Raw genomic sequence first — 16,039 nt, 5'->3', positions numbered from 1 at the left:
ACGAGCGTATCACTCCGCTAACTTCTTGCTACAGTAACATTAGCTGCTTTGTCAACAATGTTCGGCTGAATGAACGCACATGCAGGCGTGTTGTTCTGTCAAGAGATGCATCGACTTAAACCAATGGTGAGTAAGAAAAAAAATAATGTCACATGTAATTTGTTAAGCTATGAGTAGAGTAAAAAAAGTCCGCTAGCCGCTACGCTAATTTATGCACTTTAAACACGCTAAAGCTAATAATGTGTGACTAGCTTAAAGCAAATGTTTTGTCCATGAATCTTGACAGGTATTACTGAGCTGAATTTAATACATTTGTTAATCATGTTGTTAATCCATGTTTTATGGCTGTTGGGGGAAAGTTCGCCTTCGGGATTTTATGCCAAACAGCCTGGAAGTTTTAGGGAAAGGATCATGGTTTGGGTTCAAATGGAAACATTTCTTCCAGGAAGGGCTCTCTGTCAGAAAGCCCTCAAGGTTTACTCAATCCATGTGCTGTTTTATGTGTGTTAATGGAGTCAATATAGAGTAAATTTTACTGCACTTAAGCAGTTGCAAGTACTTGAATCATTTATGTGTTATCTTTAATGGCCAAAAGCAAAAAAGAAAGGAGTGGCAGCTTCTTCTGTAACAGACTGTGTTACATGGGCATTTAATATCATCCCATATCAATTGCAGGCCCTTAAATTGCATCAAATCAAGACTTTGTAATATCGGCAAATGTCCTGTTGTCCAAAGAATCAATATATCATATTGTGATGAAACTGATTTACACCCTTAGTAATCAAATGTAATTAGTCACATTACTTTGATGAAGTCACTGAAATATTTACATTGCTCATTACGTTTTAAACAAGTTACCTAGTAATCTGTAACAAATTACATTTCAAAATAACCTTCCCAATAATTCCCATTTTTTAAAATATGTCAAATATTTTTTATGTTCAATGTCTGAATATTCTTATCAGTGGCATGAAATGTCAAAATGACAATGATATCATTTATCGCGATTATTTCTGAGACAGTATATCATCCATCAAAAGTAGTTATCTTGACAGGCCTATGTAGTACTTGGGCTGGGGACCATTCAGCAAATTACAATACCAGTACCAGTAACTTTAGGTAATACAGGTACCGAAAGAGAACATTATTTGAAACCCATAATGTGAATGGAGTGGCGTGTAAAGCCATACTTTCGAACGTTTTAATGGCAGATTGGCACACACTCCGTCAAATACACTATGCTCAACTTCACACTTGAGGGTTGTATTTGTTGCAGGGGACAGTTGCGATAGATGACGCTTAGTCACACACGCACACACTGTGACATTTATTTAAGGGTTTAACAACGAGTTTGAGGTGTTGGATGTTAGTCGCTGCATTGCCTTGTGCTGAAAAACCAGACGTTGAACTGACCGTTCGCCAAAAAAGGCAGCAACAGAAAGTTTGCTGATCCAGTGGGTAGTCAGGACGGCCCAAGTTCAGACCCCAGGCACAAAAAAGGATTGATTGCAGGCATTGTTTGACTTTAGAAGTTTCGATACCACTGGTTCTGGGTTATTTTGGTGTCTACCCTAAAAGTATTGAGTACAGATACCTAGCCTAATTCAACACACGCAGAGTTATTACTTAGAAAAGCTACTCTATTCGCTACTCATATAAGGCCAGTAGCCTGCCAGAACTTACAGTAATTGGTCTGAAAGTTTGAACAATCCAAAAATATTTTCACATATGGTTCAATTTAATCCAGACTAGAGCTGCCTCTTTTCGTCGGGCCAAGGATTGTTCAGGGGAGATTTCACACCTGTAATTTTAGTTCGGATCAAACTGAAAATGTGCGAGGTAGGTGTGAAAGGGCCCTAAGGCTTTGATTTGATGTGGTTCCCAGTCTTGACCAGAGAAGATGAGAGCATGTCTGGTGTTCACTTCTTTTGCCCGGTGAACACATTCGTAGGCATGAAACGGTCCATAACGGAAAAATGTATTTACCACTCGTTACACTCGACAAACGGAATTTCCAACCCTGGTATCTGTCAGATCAGATGTGGTTTTAAGTCCATGATGTGAAGTTGCTTGCAGTGGCCTCTTTGTGTGTGTGTGTGTGTGTCAAGGTTACATTCAAAGAGAAAACACTCACAAAAATGCACCCAAAACCCAAAAGTCCAGACTTCATTTTTGTGGTGTTTCTTGAGTGACATGAACAAATACCTGCCATAACTACAGCGATCTGTGATTGTTCCACAAGACTGAACCTGGATCCACTGCCTTGACGGTGATTTGGAGATTGACTGTGAGAATTTAAGTCTCAAATACATAAGTAGATTCCCATTTTCAATTGTTTTCCAAGCCATGAATCAGAATAAAGACCTGTGACCCTTCAGATTCACACTGAAGACTCATCTACTCCCATTTTCTGTCACAGATGTAGTCCAAGCAGCTTTGGTGTCGCACATCAGTATCATACTTTTCGCTGTGATCCCACCTCTTGACTTTTGGCTGCCCTAACTCGCCGTTCATTTGAGTGACAGGTTTCTGGATGGACAGAGAGCATATTATACACCGTGGCGAATCCCTTCCAGGAGTCGTGAATCAGTGCGTTATGGCGTTGTGAAGCAGCGACTTTACCGTGCTGTTGTGTTTCTATAACTCAACCTGTTTCCAGCATTATGAGGCTGAAGCTGAATTCAGCTGGGAGTGCTTCAAAACACACTGCGTCCAAAATGGGAGGCGCATAGTTTGGTGGGGATGCACATCAGTCTGTTATTACACTGAACACTTTCACATATGAGGGTTCTGGTTGTTCTAACAAATTTGTCAAACAGTCTTCTGAGTCTTTTAATTTGAAGTTCTTGATTAAATTCAGCGCAAACCTGATCTTAGAAAGCCTTGCATGTGGAACCATCCACCACAAAATATGTTAAACTGAACACTCGTTGTGTTTATTTGACGTGTATTCGGTACCTGTGCTGCCTCGGTCAGAACACCACAGCAATTGTAAATAATTTGTCATTATCAATGACAACCTGTGGTACAGCTGATTGAACAGGATTGCTGGAGTCGTGTGTTTGACCACAGACGGATGATTTTACCCTGAAAATACAATTTATTTGAATATGAGACCACATTCCTTTTATTTACCAGAAACACACTTCACATTTTTACTCCTCTGAACTGGCGATTGCTGTGGCTGAAGATCTGTCAGTACTTATGTCCCATTCTTGTGAGTGCGATATCTCTAGAACGCCTTGAGGGACGCTCTTCAAATTTGGCACAATAAGTGCATTCTACCATGTAGACACCAATCTTGAAACCCATTGGCTATCGGTCTGACAACGAATCAACCTTTGGGATCACTGACCAGTATTTCAGGGATTTCGGTGTAGCCAGCAGATATCTAAGTCAAGACTTCCTTTTCCATGTGCCTGTTAATGTTCACAGTCCGTAGCAATCTCAGAACTAGGGTTGGGTCGGTTCTCGGTAATACCAATTCGGTTCGGTACTCCGTCTTGGACCGTGTTTTTTTTTTTTTTTTTTTTTGAGACCGACCGGACCGCATACTCGGGCGGAACGTACACGGAGCAGACTCCGTGGAGGTCCGCCCGGTAAAAGTGGACGTCCGCAAGCCCTGCGTGGGCAAAGCACGACCGCACGGACTCCGCTCCACGCTGTTCGGCATGTATTTTTCACATCGCTCCGCTTACGCCCGAGTCTGTGGGCAACCTGTGTCTGCCTCTTCGCCAAGTGCACAGCGAGCAGGAGAGAGAGGGGGGTGGGGGTGGGGTGGGGCGGGGACTGAGCTAGGGGGTGCGAGTGCGCCGAGGCCTCTACTGTAGCCTGGAGTTTGTTTAATAGTGACGGGGAGTTGATAATGGTGGACAATTTAGTCTCAAAGAATTCAAAGAATGTGCCACTATGGCAACACTTTGGCTTTGAGCCAGACGAAGGAGGCAAGAAGTCAGAACCCATCAGCTATCGGTCTGACAGTGATTTAGCATTTTTGCTGCTTTCTATAAATATAATGTTTATAAATAGCTAGCTAAAAATAGGTAGAATATATTGCTTAAAAGCTAAATTGTTGTCCGAGGATAGTCAATGGATTCGGAGATTGCATTTCAACGTTGACATGCAAGCAAAGTCCGCTCAAATGTAACTGGTCACTACTGCTCAAGACGACAGACCAAAACCAGAATGTTTCAGATACGAAAATGTTGTCCTGTTGCCTACAGATTCCGCACTCATATGCATATACCGGCTTATAAAGATTATGTGTATACAACCCCAAAATTGCAAGACTTGTCGAAGTACATCAGCTTTACCAAATATACTGAAGTGCTCCAAAGGCTAATCTATTGCTCACCATATTTACGCATTCAGGAGGCACAGAGTCACATCAGAGTTGGAGGTTGGAAAAACGTTCGTAGGGCCAAGGTCGTTCCCTGGCAGGAAAGTGCTGGCAGGGCCCTGGGGAGCACTTTCACACCAGCACCTTTCTGAAAAGTTCATTTCTACCTTATGAGTCCAACATTCACTCTCAGTTTTAGCTTTGATTTGGTCTCCACCAACTGCTACTACTGTAAATATACCCAAAAGCAATGTGATAAAAAAGGTTAAAAGGCTTTGTAGCGCTATGAGAGACCACGTTTGCCTTGCGTGTAGTAATTTAGTTCAATTATAGTATCAATAACACTGATCAGTGCGGCTTTAGTCTTATCTAAACTGTCAGTTTTCAGCTCCCTAATGTGACAGACCGAGGTGTAAGCATTTATTAGCATATTTTACTGTCTTTCTCGTCTGTCTGCATTCCTCTCAGTACTCCTCCTTTTCCTTCCTCTTCCCTCCTTCATTCTGTTTTCTTGATTATTCACCGCCCCCATCTTCTCTGCCTGACCCCGCCACCGCCAGTCTCGTCCCCTCACCTCCTTCCCTCCACCTCGCCTGCTTTCTTTCTCTCTCGTGTCTGTTTGTTCAGCCGTTAGCAGCTGAGTGGCTTTTAATGAGCTCTTTGATGAACGTCCCTCGTTAGCTGGAAGGAGGGACGGAGGGAGGGGAGCGCTGAGGAAAGGAGGGAGTGAGGATGGGGAAGGAGCATCACTCGGTTCTTGGTCTTTCCTATCTGTCTCTCCATAGCTTCCTCTGGCCTTTCCTTCCTCCCTTCCTTTCTTACTCCTTTGCTTCTTCCATCAGCATGTTTCCTCCCTTCCTTTCTTTTTGTGTCCTCTTCTCAACTTACTTTCTTCCTTCCCTTTTCTTTCTTCTCCTTTCCTTTCCTTTCCTTTTTGTGTCCTCTCCTCAACTTACTTTCTTCCTTCCCTTTCTTCTCCTCTCCTTTCTGCTCCTCACCTTTCCTTAACTCACCTTACCCTCCTTTCCTTTCCTTTTCTTTCCATAAACCTTTCTTTCCTTGTCTTTCCTGTCTTCTCCTCTCTCACCTTTTCTCATCGATCCTTTCCAGTCATTTCATTTCTATCAGTCACATTCTTTTCCTTTCCTTTCCTTTCTTGTGCACTCCTTTCCTTTCCCTTGCTTTCCTGTCCCTTTCCCCACCTTTTCTTAAACTTTTCTTCCCTCACCTTTCCTTTACTCACCTTCCCATGCTTTCCTCAACATTTGCTTTTCTCCCCTCCCCTTTCCTTTCCTTTCTTCACTCTTCCTTTTTCTTACCTTTTCTCTTCTCTCCTTTTCTTTCCATTCCTTTTATTCCCATCCTTTTGTCATCTTTGTTTTCAAGTCATTTCCTTTCCTTCACTCTTCTTTTTTGCCTTTTCATTTCTTGTCAAGTCCTTTCTTTTCTGTACCTTTTTTACTCATCTTTCTTCTCCTTTCCTCACCTTCCCTCTCTTTTCCATTCCATTCCTTTCCTTACTTTCCCCTCTCCTTTCCTTTTTCATTTCCCTTTCCTTTCTTCTTTTTCCTTGCTTCTCCTCTCTTTACCTCATCTTTCCTCTCCTCTCCTTTTCTTTCCATTCCTTTTCTTCCATATCTTTTTTTATTCTTCTCCTCACCTTCCTTTACTGTCCTCTTCCCCACCTTTTCTGAAACTTTTCTTTCCTTTTCGTTAGTCATCTTTCTTCTCCTTTCCATTCCTTTCCTTTCTTTTTCCTCACCTTTCCCCACTTTTTCTCTTCTCTCCTTTCATTTCCATTCCATTTATTCCCGTCCTTTTCTCATCTTTGTTTTCAAGTAATTTCCTTTCCTTCCCTCGTCTTTTTCTTTTCTTGTCTTGTCAAGTCCTCTCCTTTCTTTACCTTTTTTACTCCTCTGTCTTCTCCTATCCTCATCTTCCCTCTTTTCCATTCCATTCCTTTCTTTTTCCACTTCTCCCTTCCTTTTCACTATCCTTTCCTTTCCCCTTTTTCCTTGCTTCTCCTCTCTTTACCTCACCTTTCCTCTCATCCTTTTCTTTCCATTCATTTCCTCCCATCTCCTTTTGTTATCTTTTTTATTCATCTTTTCCTCACCTTCCTTTACTGTCCTTCCTTCATCTTTCCTTTCCTTTTCCCCACCTTTTCTTAAATTGTTCTGTCCTTTTCTTAAGTCATCTTTGCTCTTCTTTTCTCACATTCCCTCTCTTTTCCATTTCTTTCCTTTCCTTACTTTTTCCTCACCTTTCCTCTCCTCTTTCTTTCTTTCATTCCTTTCCTTCCATTTCCTGTCCTCATCTTTTCTTTCCTTTTCTTCTTAAACTTTCTTTCCTTTTCTTAAGTCATCTTTCTTCTCCTTTCCTCACCTTCCCTCGCTTTCCCTTTCCTTTCCTTTCCTTTCCTTTCCTTTCCTTTCCTTTCCTTTTCTTACTTTTTCCCCACCTTTCCTTCACGTCATTTTTCTCACCTTTCCTCAACCTTTCCTCAACCTTTCCTCTCCTTTCTTCTCCCACCGTCACTCCTCTCCTTCCCTCCCTCCTCCAGTGTGCCTCAGGCTAATGGTTCCCAGTTGTCTGTATTGAACTCTGAGACAACACCGTTTCTGTCAGATAGACCTACCTGTGTGTTTGTGTGTGTGTCAGTCAGCTCAGGTTCAGGACATGTAAATAGAATTAGCCTATTTCACGCTCAATCTCACCCTATGATAATTGACCCCTGGGGTTGTGTAGAATGTGTGTGTGTGTGTGTGTGTGTGCGCGCACAGAGTTCAGAGGCCAGCGACGTACTGGAGGATATCCGGCCAGTCGTAGGTGTGTGTTTCTCAAACATATGTGCTCGCACGTGTGCACCGTGTGTGTAATTTGATTTCCCTTTTGAGGTGAGGGCTGCCTCTTGAATGAACTGCGCTCCAGACTCTTTCCTGAGTTCACTCGCAGCTACAATGGGATCTTTCTGCTGCTGTCGGGGTTTGTTATATAAGATAAGATTAATTTTATGGATCTCCGAGGGGAAACCAGTTTATTACAGCGGCAGCGAGTTGAGCTGCCGTCTGGAGAACAAACGGAGGAAATGATATTAAAGTATGTCACTAAAATTAAAAAATTACTTAATTGAATTGTGCTTTTTATTGTTAAATTTCCTGGATGTGGTATTCCAGGAACAGTTGAACATTTCTCAAGATTTTTTTGCAAATGGATCACTTAACAGGAATGTTAATGTATTATACGTTTTGTTTATTTCTTTCATATTCTTTGCATTAGCTGGTGGTTTTCATCCCAACTTTAAAGGAAACCAGACTGTTAACCTCTCTAGGAAAACAAACAAACCAGGACGAAAGAACATGTCAAAGTTAAGATTAGAGTTATACCATATACATATGTTTTGTGGTCCAAAAAATCAAGTTTGGACTATCAGACAGCAGCATCTACATGGCTGCTTAGTATGCTAACGGGCCAAGACATGCTAGCAGTTGTTGATCACAATAGCTCTGCAAACTGAGAAATGAGGACATCAGTTGATACACCTAAAAAAACATGACAATAAACCTTTTTGTCAGCAAAAAGCCATGTGGTTAAACTGTCCCAGTTTTGATAGTGCTGGACTGCTGGTGATGACTCGACGCAGAGCCTATGCACGTGGAGGTTACACCTCCAAAACACTAGTCAGCGGTGGGTGTTAGTTTGGCTGATTCAAAACACACATTAAACACACATTAAACATGGCTTAATAGAGACAGTTTCAAACACAGGTACACAAATCAGCTTCACTATAACTCACAGTATTCACAGACAAACACTTGTCTTTATCTGGACACATTTTCCCAACAAGTACAACATGCTAACGTTATTAGCACAAGCCTATGGCATTTTACATTGTAGGAATTAGCATAGCAGCTAGCGGACTTTTCCTGTACTCATATAAAACCAGGGACAACAGCAACATTTAACAAAGGTAACGTGACAAAATTCGGCTCCATTACAACTCACAAGGTTCACCGACAAAACAACTGTCTTATCCTAAACACGCTTTCCAAACAAATACAACATGTTAACGTTATTAGCACAAGCCTTTGGCATTATCCATTGTATAAATTAGCCTAGCAACTAGCAGAGAGGGACAACAGCAACATTTAACAAAGGTAACGTTACAAAGTTCAGCTCCATTACAGCTCACAAGGTTCTACGACAAAACAACTGTCTTATACTAAACACATTTTCCAAACAAATACAACATGCTAACGTTATTAGCACAAGCCTATGGCATCATACATTGTATAAATTAGCCTAGCAACTAGCAGAGAGGGACAACAGCAACATTTAACAAAGGTAACGTTACAAAGTTCAGCTCCATTACAGCTCACAAGGTTCTACGACAAAACAACTGTCTTATACTAAACACGTTTTCCAAACAAATACAACATGCTAACGTTATTAGCACAAGTCTATGGCATTATACATTGTATAAATTAGCCTAGTGATGAGCAGAGATTTCCTCTGCTCATATGAAGCCAGGATAAAGCATAAAACAAGACTTAAAATGCTATTTTTGTGGAGGCTTTATTGTCTTCACAATTCATTGTTTCTTATCTGTGAAATTAAAGTAAATAAAAGCTTTGTTTCCACTGAGGGAAATGGTTTCAGCTTACAGAAACAGACAGGAGGTCTGCGTCGCTGTGACATGTAGTTAAATTTCTGGGGAGGTGCACGTCAAGCTACAGCCTCGGCTCTCCATCGACGCAGAATAAATCCTGCTTAAATTGTAATAAAAGTCACCTCTACAGGAATTAGCATGGATAGGGTCAATGGAAATGTGTGTATAAATGATGTTTTCCCTCTTTTAAACAGCAAATTTTAACATTTTAATAGAATTGTAAGTGCTGTTTTATGCCATAACCTTATGATAAAACACAATGGGCTGTTTTTATTTTGAAAAAAAGAACACAGTGCACAGATTTGTCGGCAAATCCCGATAATGATATTCACTGTGACTGATAGCGACATTTACAAACATAACTAAATAACACACACGTGTGATTAGAGCTGTGCAAACACACGGCGCAATTATATGATTATAACGGATTCACACCAACACTTAGAGACAATTACACAATTATACATGTGTCCGATTGTGTGTGTATTTAAACATGGTGGGTCTGTGTGATTAATGAAGGTACTTAAATAAGCAGGTCTGGTGTTTGTTAATCACTCAAAGGTGTGTGTGTTTGTCAGGAGGAAACATCAAAGTCACATCAGGATTAATTTGAGTAATCAGGTCCTGCTGTAAAACATGCACTTCCTGTCTTTCTTTTGCTCCTTGTTTCCACACACGAGGGCCGAAGTCACAGAGGTTAAGATGACTTTTGTTCTCCTGTGATTGTACGAAAGTTAATTTGTGATCTCAACAAAGCTGTTAATGGACTTTAGGAGCAGGATATGAGGTAATAATAGGAATAAAATGGAGTTATTTCATGATTGTGAGAAAATAAATATGTGTTCTCGTTGTGGATTTCTTCCATTTTCGCCCCGTGCTTTCTTTTCTCCGTCTCCACCAGCACTTCCTCCTTTAACCTTCCCAAGCTTTACCTCATTTTCAGTTTCTCAGCCTCCTTTTCATCTCTTTGCTTCATTCTGCTGGAATGCAGACGTCGAGGTCAAGATCAGGGCCACGGCTGGTCCCTTGGATCGCACACGGCCCACACAAACACATGTTTTGGTTTTTGTATTAATGCGTTGTCATGTACTTCCCCATCCGCTGCTTTTATTCTTATTATGCTACTTCATCATTCTGACTGCACCTGAATGCAGCACACTTTGTTACGCTGGCTGTGTGTGTGTGTGTGTGTGAGTGTGTGTGTGTGTGTGTGTGTGTGTGTGTGTTTTTAATTGCTCCTGAACTCATTGTGATCACCACTGTGTGCGTGCATGTATGAATATTTGTGCTGTTGGTGGCTGTTTCTGCAGTTCATGAAAAGGTTTTGGTGTCTGAGACAGCAGGTCTGTTGAACAGGAAGTGATGCGAAGATAAGAGAAACTTTATTGTTATCCATCTGTGTATAGGAAAAGGAAGAGGAGGTCATGTAAAGAAACTTTGTCACCCAGGAAGGAGTCACAGTCCTGTCCGTTCAGAAGTGCAGAAACAAAATGTGGAGACTCACCTCTCTCTGTCTTCTCTGTGTCTCTGTGTCTCAGGGTAAAGTGGCCCAGACCGCCTGCATGTCGGCCTGCAAACACATCTCCACCTCCCTGATGCAGCTCCTGCTTGACCCGGAGGTCAGACAGATCTCCATGGGCGCCCTGCACCAGCTCAACACCGACGTCAAGGAGTGCGAGGGTGAGTGTCGACGTTTAGTTCCCATTCCTCCCTTCCCTCTGTCCTTCATGTCGGACCCGTCAATGTTTCATTCACTGTACCTTCACTGAGTTCCTGTGTTTTGTCCTTTCCATTCTGCCATTTTCCCTCCTGCCCTCCTTCCTCCCTGTGGAAGATGAAAAATGAATTAAAAAAAAAAAAAAAGAATACAGGAACAAATAAATAAATAAATAAATATGGAAATACATGAATAAATGCAGAGGTTAGGACCTCCTACCTCATTAACATATTGACAGAAAAATAAAGAAATAGATTAATAAAGTTGTAAAAAAAAAAGTAGAAATAAATATGAGATATTTATAATGTATGTCGTAATATCTTAAATTATCAACTTTTATTTATTTATTCTTTATATATTTCAATTTGTATGTCAGTGTTTATTTGTTAAAGCATTCTTCAATGTCTTTATTTCTGTATTTATTATTTTATTTATTTACATAATTATCTATTTATTCCTGCTTTTATTCATTTATTTACATATATGTTACTATTTATTTGTTAATTTATTTTTCATTATTTATTAATGCCTTTATTTCTGTATTTATTCCAGAATTTATTTATTCTTTTATTTATTTACAAAATTAGCTATTTATTCCTGCCACTATTTGTTAATTTATTCTTTTATGCATTTAGTTATGCCTTAATTTTTGCCTTTAATCCAGCATTTATTTATTCTTTTATTTATTAACATAGTTTTTATTTATTCTTTTTTTACATTCATTTATTTCCATATTTTTGTCAACATTTAGTTGTCAATTTAGTATTTTATGCATTTATTTATGCCTTAATTTTTGTATTTAATACAGCATTTAGTTATTCTTTTATTTTTTTTTTTTCCACATGCATTTATTAATCTATACCTGGTTTTTAAGAATTTATTTATTTATTTGCATATTTATTCTTGTGTTAATTTAATTAATACATATATTTATGTACTGATAAGTCATTTATTGTCCTCCACACCTTGTCTCCCTTCTTACTTCCTTTATTTGTCCACTTTCCTTTGCTTTCCTCACATATCTTGATCTGTCCTAATCTACTCTTTCACACACACACACACACACACACACACACACACATTTACGGACGTCGCAGGTCAAGAAGCACCTCCCCATCACTGCTACTTTAAAACAAACCTGATAAGTGCCGTGTGTGCAGTTTGCATCTGAAGGCACAGGGGGCGCTATGGATCAACCGGTTACAGTTGGGGGGCAGAAACCTTTGCGTGTCACTTTTCCTTCTCTTATCTCTCTCCCACATTTTCTTCTTCTCTTTTCTGCTTTCCTCTCGCTGCCATGTTATCCTCCCTGCTCCTCTCCATCATTTCCTCCTCGTCCTCTCTCCTTCTCACTTTTCCCCCATCCATCCCTCTGTTCCTTCCCCTCTCACCCTTCCCCTTGTTGTCTGGGACTCAGAGATGCAGAGCGCTCGCAGATAAAGAAGGCGGGGGGAGGACTGAAAGAGTGCGAGGCGTCGTTGGCTCGGTTTTTACATGATCAAGGTTCTTAGAGTCACAGGGCGGGTCGCACAGTGTGTGTGTGTGTTTGTGATGTGATGTGCAGTGACATGCGTGCAGTGCTGCGGAGGGGTTAGGAGGTTACAGAGTTACTTATTCAGGGCAGACGGAGGGAAGACAAACGGGACGGATGGAGGGAGGGAGGTGGTGAGGAAACAGCGGAGGGACGGTTGGAATGGAAAAGAGGCAGAAGAGGTGAAACATTTGAGGGATGTGAATAATTCAAAAGGAGGAGAGGGTGGAGAGAAAGACGGAGGGGGAGAGCACAAGACGGTGGGAAAGAGGGATTAAATTTGAAAGGGTGAATGAAAGATAGAAGGGCCCTGAAAGAAAGAGCAGAGAGAGGAACAGGAACAAGGGATTAATGAGAGAAGGGTGAAATGAAAAGCGCAAGGTGGATGGATTAAGGGGATGGATGGGAAGGTGAGGTCAAAATGAGCATGCGGGTGAATATAAGCGACTGTTGCACTGCGTTTATAAAGACGAAACGAGTCTGACGAAGAGTAATGGATTAAATTTAATGGAGTATAATGAAAAAATGGAATGTAGGAGGAAGGGAGAGAAAGTAGAATGAATATTTGAAAGAATTAGAGGATGAGTAGTGAAAGAGCGACGCCTTCGTGAACAACTGTGACGTGAGATAGAATGAAAAATGGATGGACAGAGTGAGAATGGGTCGCTGTGAAACAAGGAATAAACAAAAGAATGGGGAATTTGGAATAAAGGAAGTCACGAAGAGAAGGTGAAAAAGAAAAGCATAAAATCAAAGAACAGTCAGATATAAAACAAAATTATGAAATGAACGAGAAGCAGAAAACACTCTTGGAGAGTGTTGAAGAAAGAAAGTGAATTTAAAGGAATTAAATTTAAAAAAGGAGGTAATAAAACGGGTAGAGCAGAATGGGATGAAAGCAGTTGAGGAGCAAGAGGGCAGAGAAAATGGGATTAAATGAAAGAGGTGTGAAATAAAAAAGACAAGCACACAAGAAAGAGAGGGCAGAGGAGAGGGCAGTATACATGGATGAGAGGAGGGATTAAAGGAAAATTAATAGTGAGTTTGAAGAAAGGAGGAAGTGAAGGGGGAGCACAAGAAAGAGGAATTAGAGATTAAATTAAAGGAGGAATTTTAGGATTGTGACAGATGAAAAGAAAAGGGAGGTACAGATGAAATTAATACGATCACTGGGGAATAAGTGAGAGAAGATGAAGGTGGAGAAGGAGGCAAGAAAATCAGACAACACGGAAAAGGAGGAGAAACTGAGTGAAACAAGTGAGCATGAGGAAGGAGGCAGCGTGTTGACAGTAGATGTTTAAAAGGTGGAGAAGAAAGAAAAGATGACGGGGAGAGAGGGACAGAAAGCAAAGAAGAGCAATAAAATCAGATACAGCAGCACAAAAATGGAAAAAAGTGCTGAAAGCAGCAGAAAAAGTTCATTGGAAATGAGAAAATTTAGAAATTAAAGGAATGAGGAAGAAAAAACTGAAATATGAGAAAGAAACAGGAAAAAGTGATAAACAGAAAAAAACTAAAATAAGGGACAGGAATGAGGATGCATTAGGGACAAAAGGTAAAAATTTGAACAATTAAGGAAAAAATAAAGTAAGAATTGAAAAATTTGAATAGTTTAACAAATTTGGAAAATTTAGAAATGTAAAGGAAATGAGGAAAAACTGAAGCAGAAAGATTAAAAAAGTCTTTATAAATATTAGAAAAATAAAAAAGTGGAATAAAAAACTATCTTGGGAAAAAAATAAAATGATCAATAGGAACAAATTCGATCAGAATGGGAACTTTTAAGTGTATGAAGGAAATGAGAAAGAAATGGGAAGTGGCAGGATAGAACAATGAACCTAGGAAGAAAAATTAATCAAAATCAAAACAAGAAAATTTAATACCATGAAGGAAAAGTGGAAGTGAAACAGGAAGATAGAAAATGAAAAAAAAAAAATAGGAAAAGAGACATTTTGGAAAAAAATAAAATAAACAACAAAAGGTAGAATGATAGAAAAAAAAATGATTAAAAAAATTGGAAAATTATAATGATAATTGTACATATTTGGTCAAAACAGGAAAATTTTGAAATATGTAGGAAATATGACGGAAGATAGAAAAATTTTACGAATGTAGATATTTGAAGGGAAAAAAGGAAAATCTGAAAAGAAAAACAAATCATGGAAAATAAAGAGCGCAAGGAAAGAGGTGTAAAAATTAGAATGCAAAAAGAACAAATTTGGTCAAAATGGGAAAATCTTGAAATAAATAAGAAATAAGAAAGAAGGGAAAGGCAGAAGATAGGAAAAAAATAGAAATGTAAATACATGAAGAAAAATAGGAAAAAGTGTAAAAAAGAAAAGACAATCATCGAAAAAATGAAATGAGCGAAAGGAAATGCACGAGGCGGAAGAACAGGTAGAAAAGTGGAAAATTAGATTGCTTCAGGCACAAATCTGGACAAAATGGGAATATTTGGAAATATGGAGACGATGAGAAAGAAGGGGGAAGATAAAAGAATGTTTGAAAAATGGGATACTAGAAAGAAAGATAAGAAAAGGTGATGAAATTGGAAGAAGAAACTGTCTTGGGGGAAAAAACTGGCAATAGGAAAGAATGAGGCAGAAAAAAAATAGAAAAACGTGGAAACAAATTTGGTCAAAAAGGAAAATTTAAAAATATAGGAAATATGAAAGGATGGAAAGGTGGAAGATAGAATTGTAAATGTAAATATAAGAAGAAAAAAAGGAAAATCGGATGAAAAGAAGACAAAATCTTGAAAAAATGAGCTGAGGAAGTGGTGAAAAATAAAAAAAAAGGGAAAAAAATTGAATGCAAAAAGAGCAAATTTGGTCAAAATGGGAAATTTTTGAAATATATAGGAAATATGAAAGGAGGGCAAAGCAGTAAAAAATGTAAATATGAAGAAAAATAGGAAAAAGTTTAAAAATGAAAAGACAATCATCAAAAAAAAATAGAAATAGGAAAGGCAAGAAGCGGAAGAACTGGGAAAATAGTGAAAAATGAGAACGTTTAAGGCACAAATATGGTCGAAATGGGAATTTTTGGAAATATGAAGATGATGAGAACGAAGAGGGAAGATGAAAAAAGGTTTTAAAAATTAGAAAAATAGGAAAAGGTGATGAAATTGGAAGAGGAAACTTTCTTGGGAAAAACAGAAAATAGGAAAGAATGAGGCGGAAAAATTAGAAACAAATTTGGTCAAAATGGGAAAATTTTGAAAGATATATGAAAGGAGGGCAAGGCAGAAGGTAGAAAAGAATTTAAAGTGATTAAAAAAAGAAAAACAATCATCAAAAAAATTAAATGAGTGAAAGGAAATGCAAGAGGCGGAAGAACGGGGAAAAATGTGGAAAATTAGAACGCTTAAGGCAAAATTTGGACAAAATGGGAATATTTGGAAATATGAAGACGATGAGAAAAAAGGGGGACGATAAAGAAAGGTTTGAAAAATACTAGACACTAGAAAGAAAGATTGGAAAAGTTGATGAAATTGGAAAAAGAAACTGTCTTGGGAAGAAAAACCTGGAAAATTTAGAAATATGTAGGAAATATGACGAAGATAGAACAAATTTACAAACGTAAATATTAGAAGAAAAAAAAGGAAATACTGATGAAAAGAAAAACAAATCTTGGAAAATAAATGAGGGAGAGGTGTAAAAATTTGAAAAATAAATTAGAACTCTAAAAGATCAAATTTGGTCAAAATGGGAAAATTTTGGTGATGAAATTGGAAGAAGAAACTTTCTTGGGAAAAATCAGGAAATGGGGAAGAATGAGGTG

General features: G+C 39.0%; 1 protein-coding gene across 2 annotated transcripts in view; it reads left to right on the top strand.

The window, feature by feature from the left end:
* The window catches only part of exoc6b (exocyst complex component 6B), a 154,493-nt gene that overhangs the window by 87,568 nt on the left and 50,886 nt on the right, over positions 1-16,039 (top strand). For both annotated transcript variants that reach the window (XM_049569380.1, XM_049569381.1), the window contains one exon: positions 10,547-10,688. In XM_049569380.1, the coding sequence (XP_049425337.1) occupies positions 10,547-10,688 (142 nt within the window). The remainder of the gene's footprint in view (positions 1-10,546; positions 10,689-16,039) is intronic.

The sequence above is a fragment of the Epinephelus fuscoguttatus genome, linkage group LG23 (genome assembly GCF_011397635.1).
Source record: "Epinephelus fuscoguttatus linkage group LG23, E.fuscoguttatus.final_Chr_v1".
Classification (NCBI taxonomy): domain Eukaryota; kingdom Metazoa; phylum Chordata; class Actinopteri; order Perciformes; family Serranidae; genus Epinephelus; species Epinephelus fuscoguttatus.
Note: the sequence above shows the minus strand (reverse complement) of the source record. Positions and strands in the feature narration are given on the sequence as shown.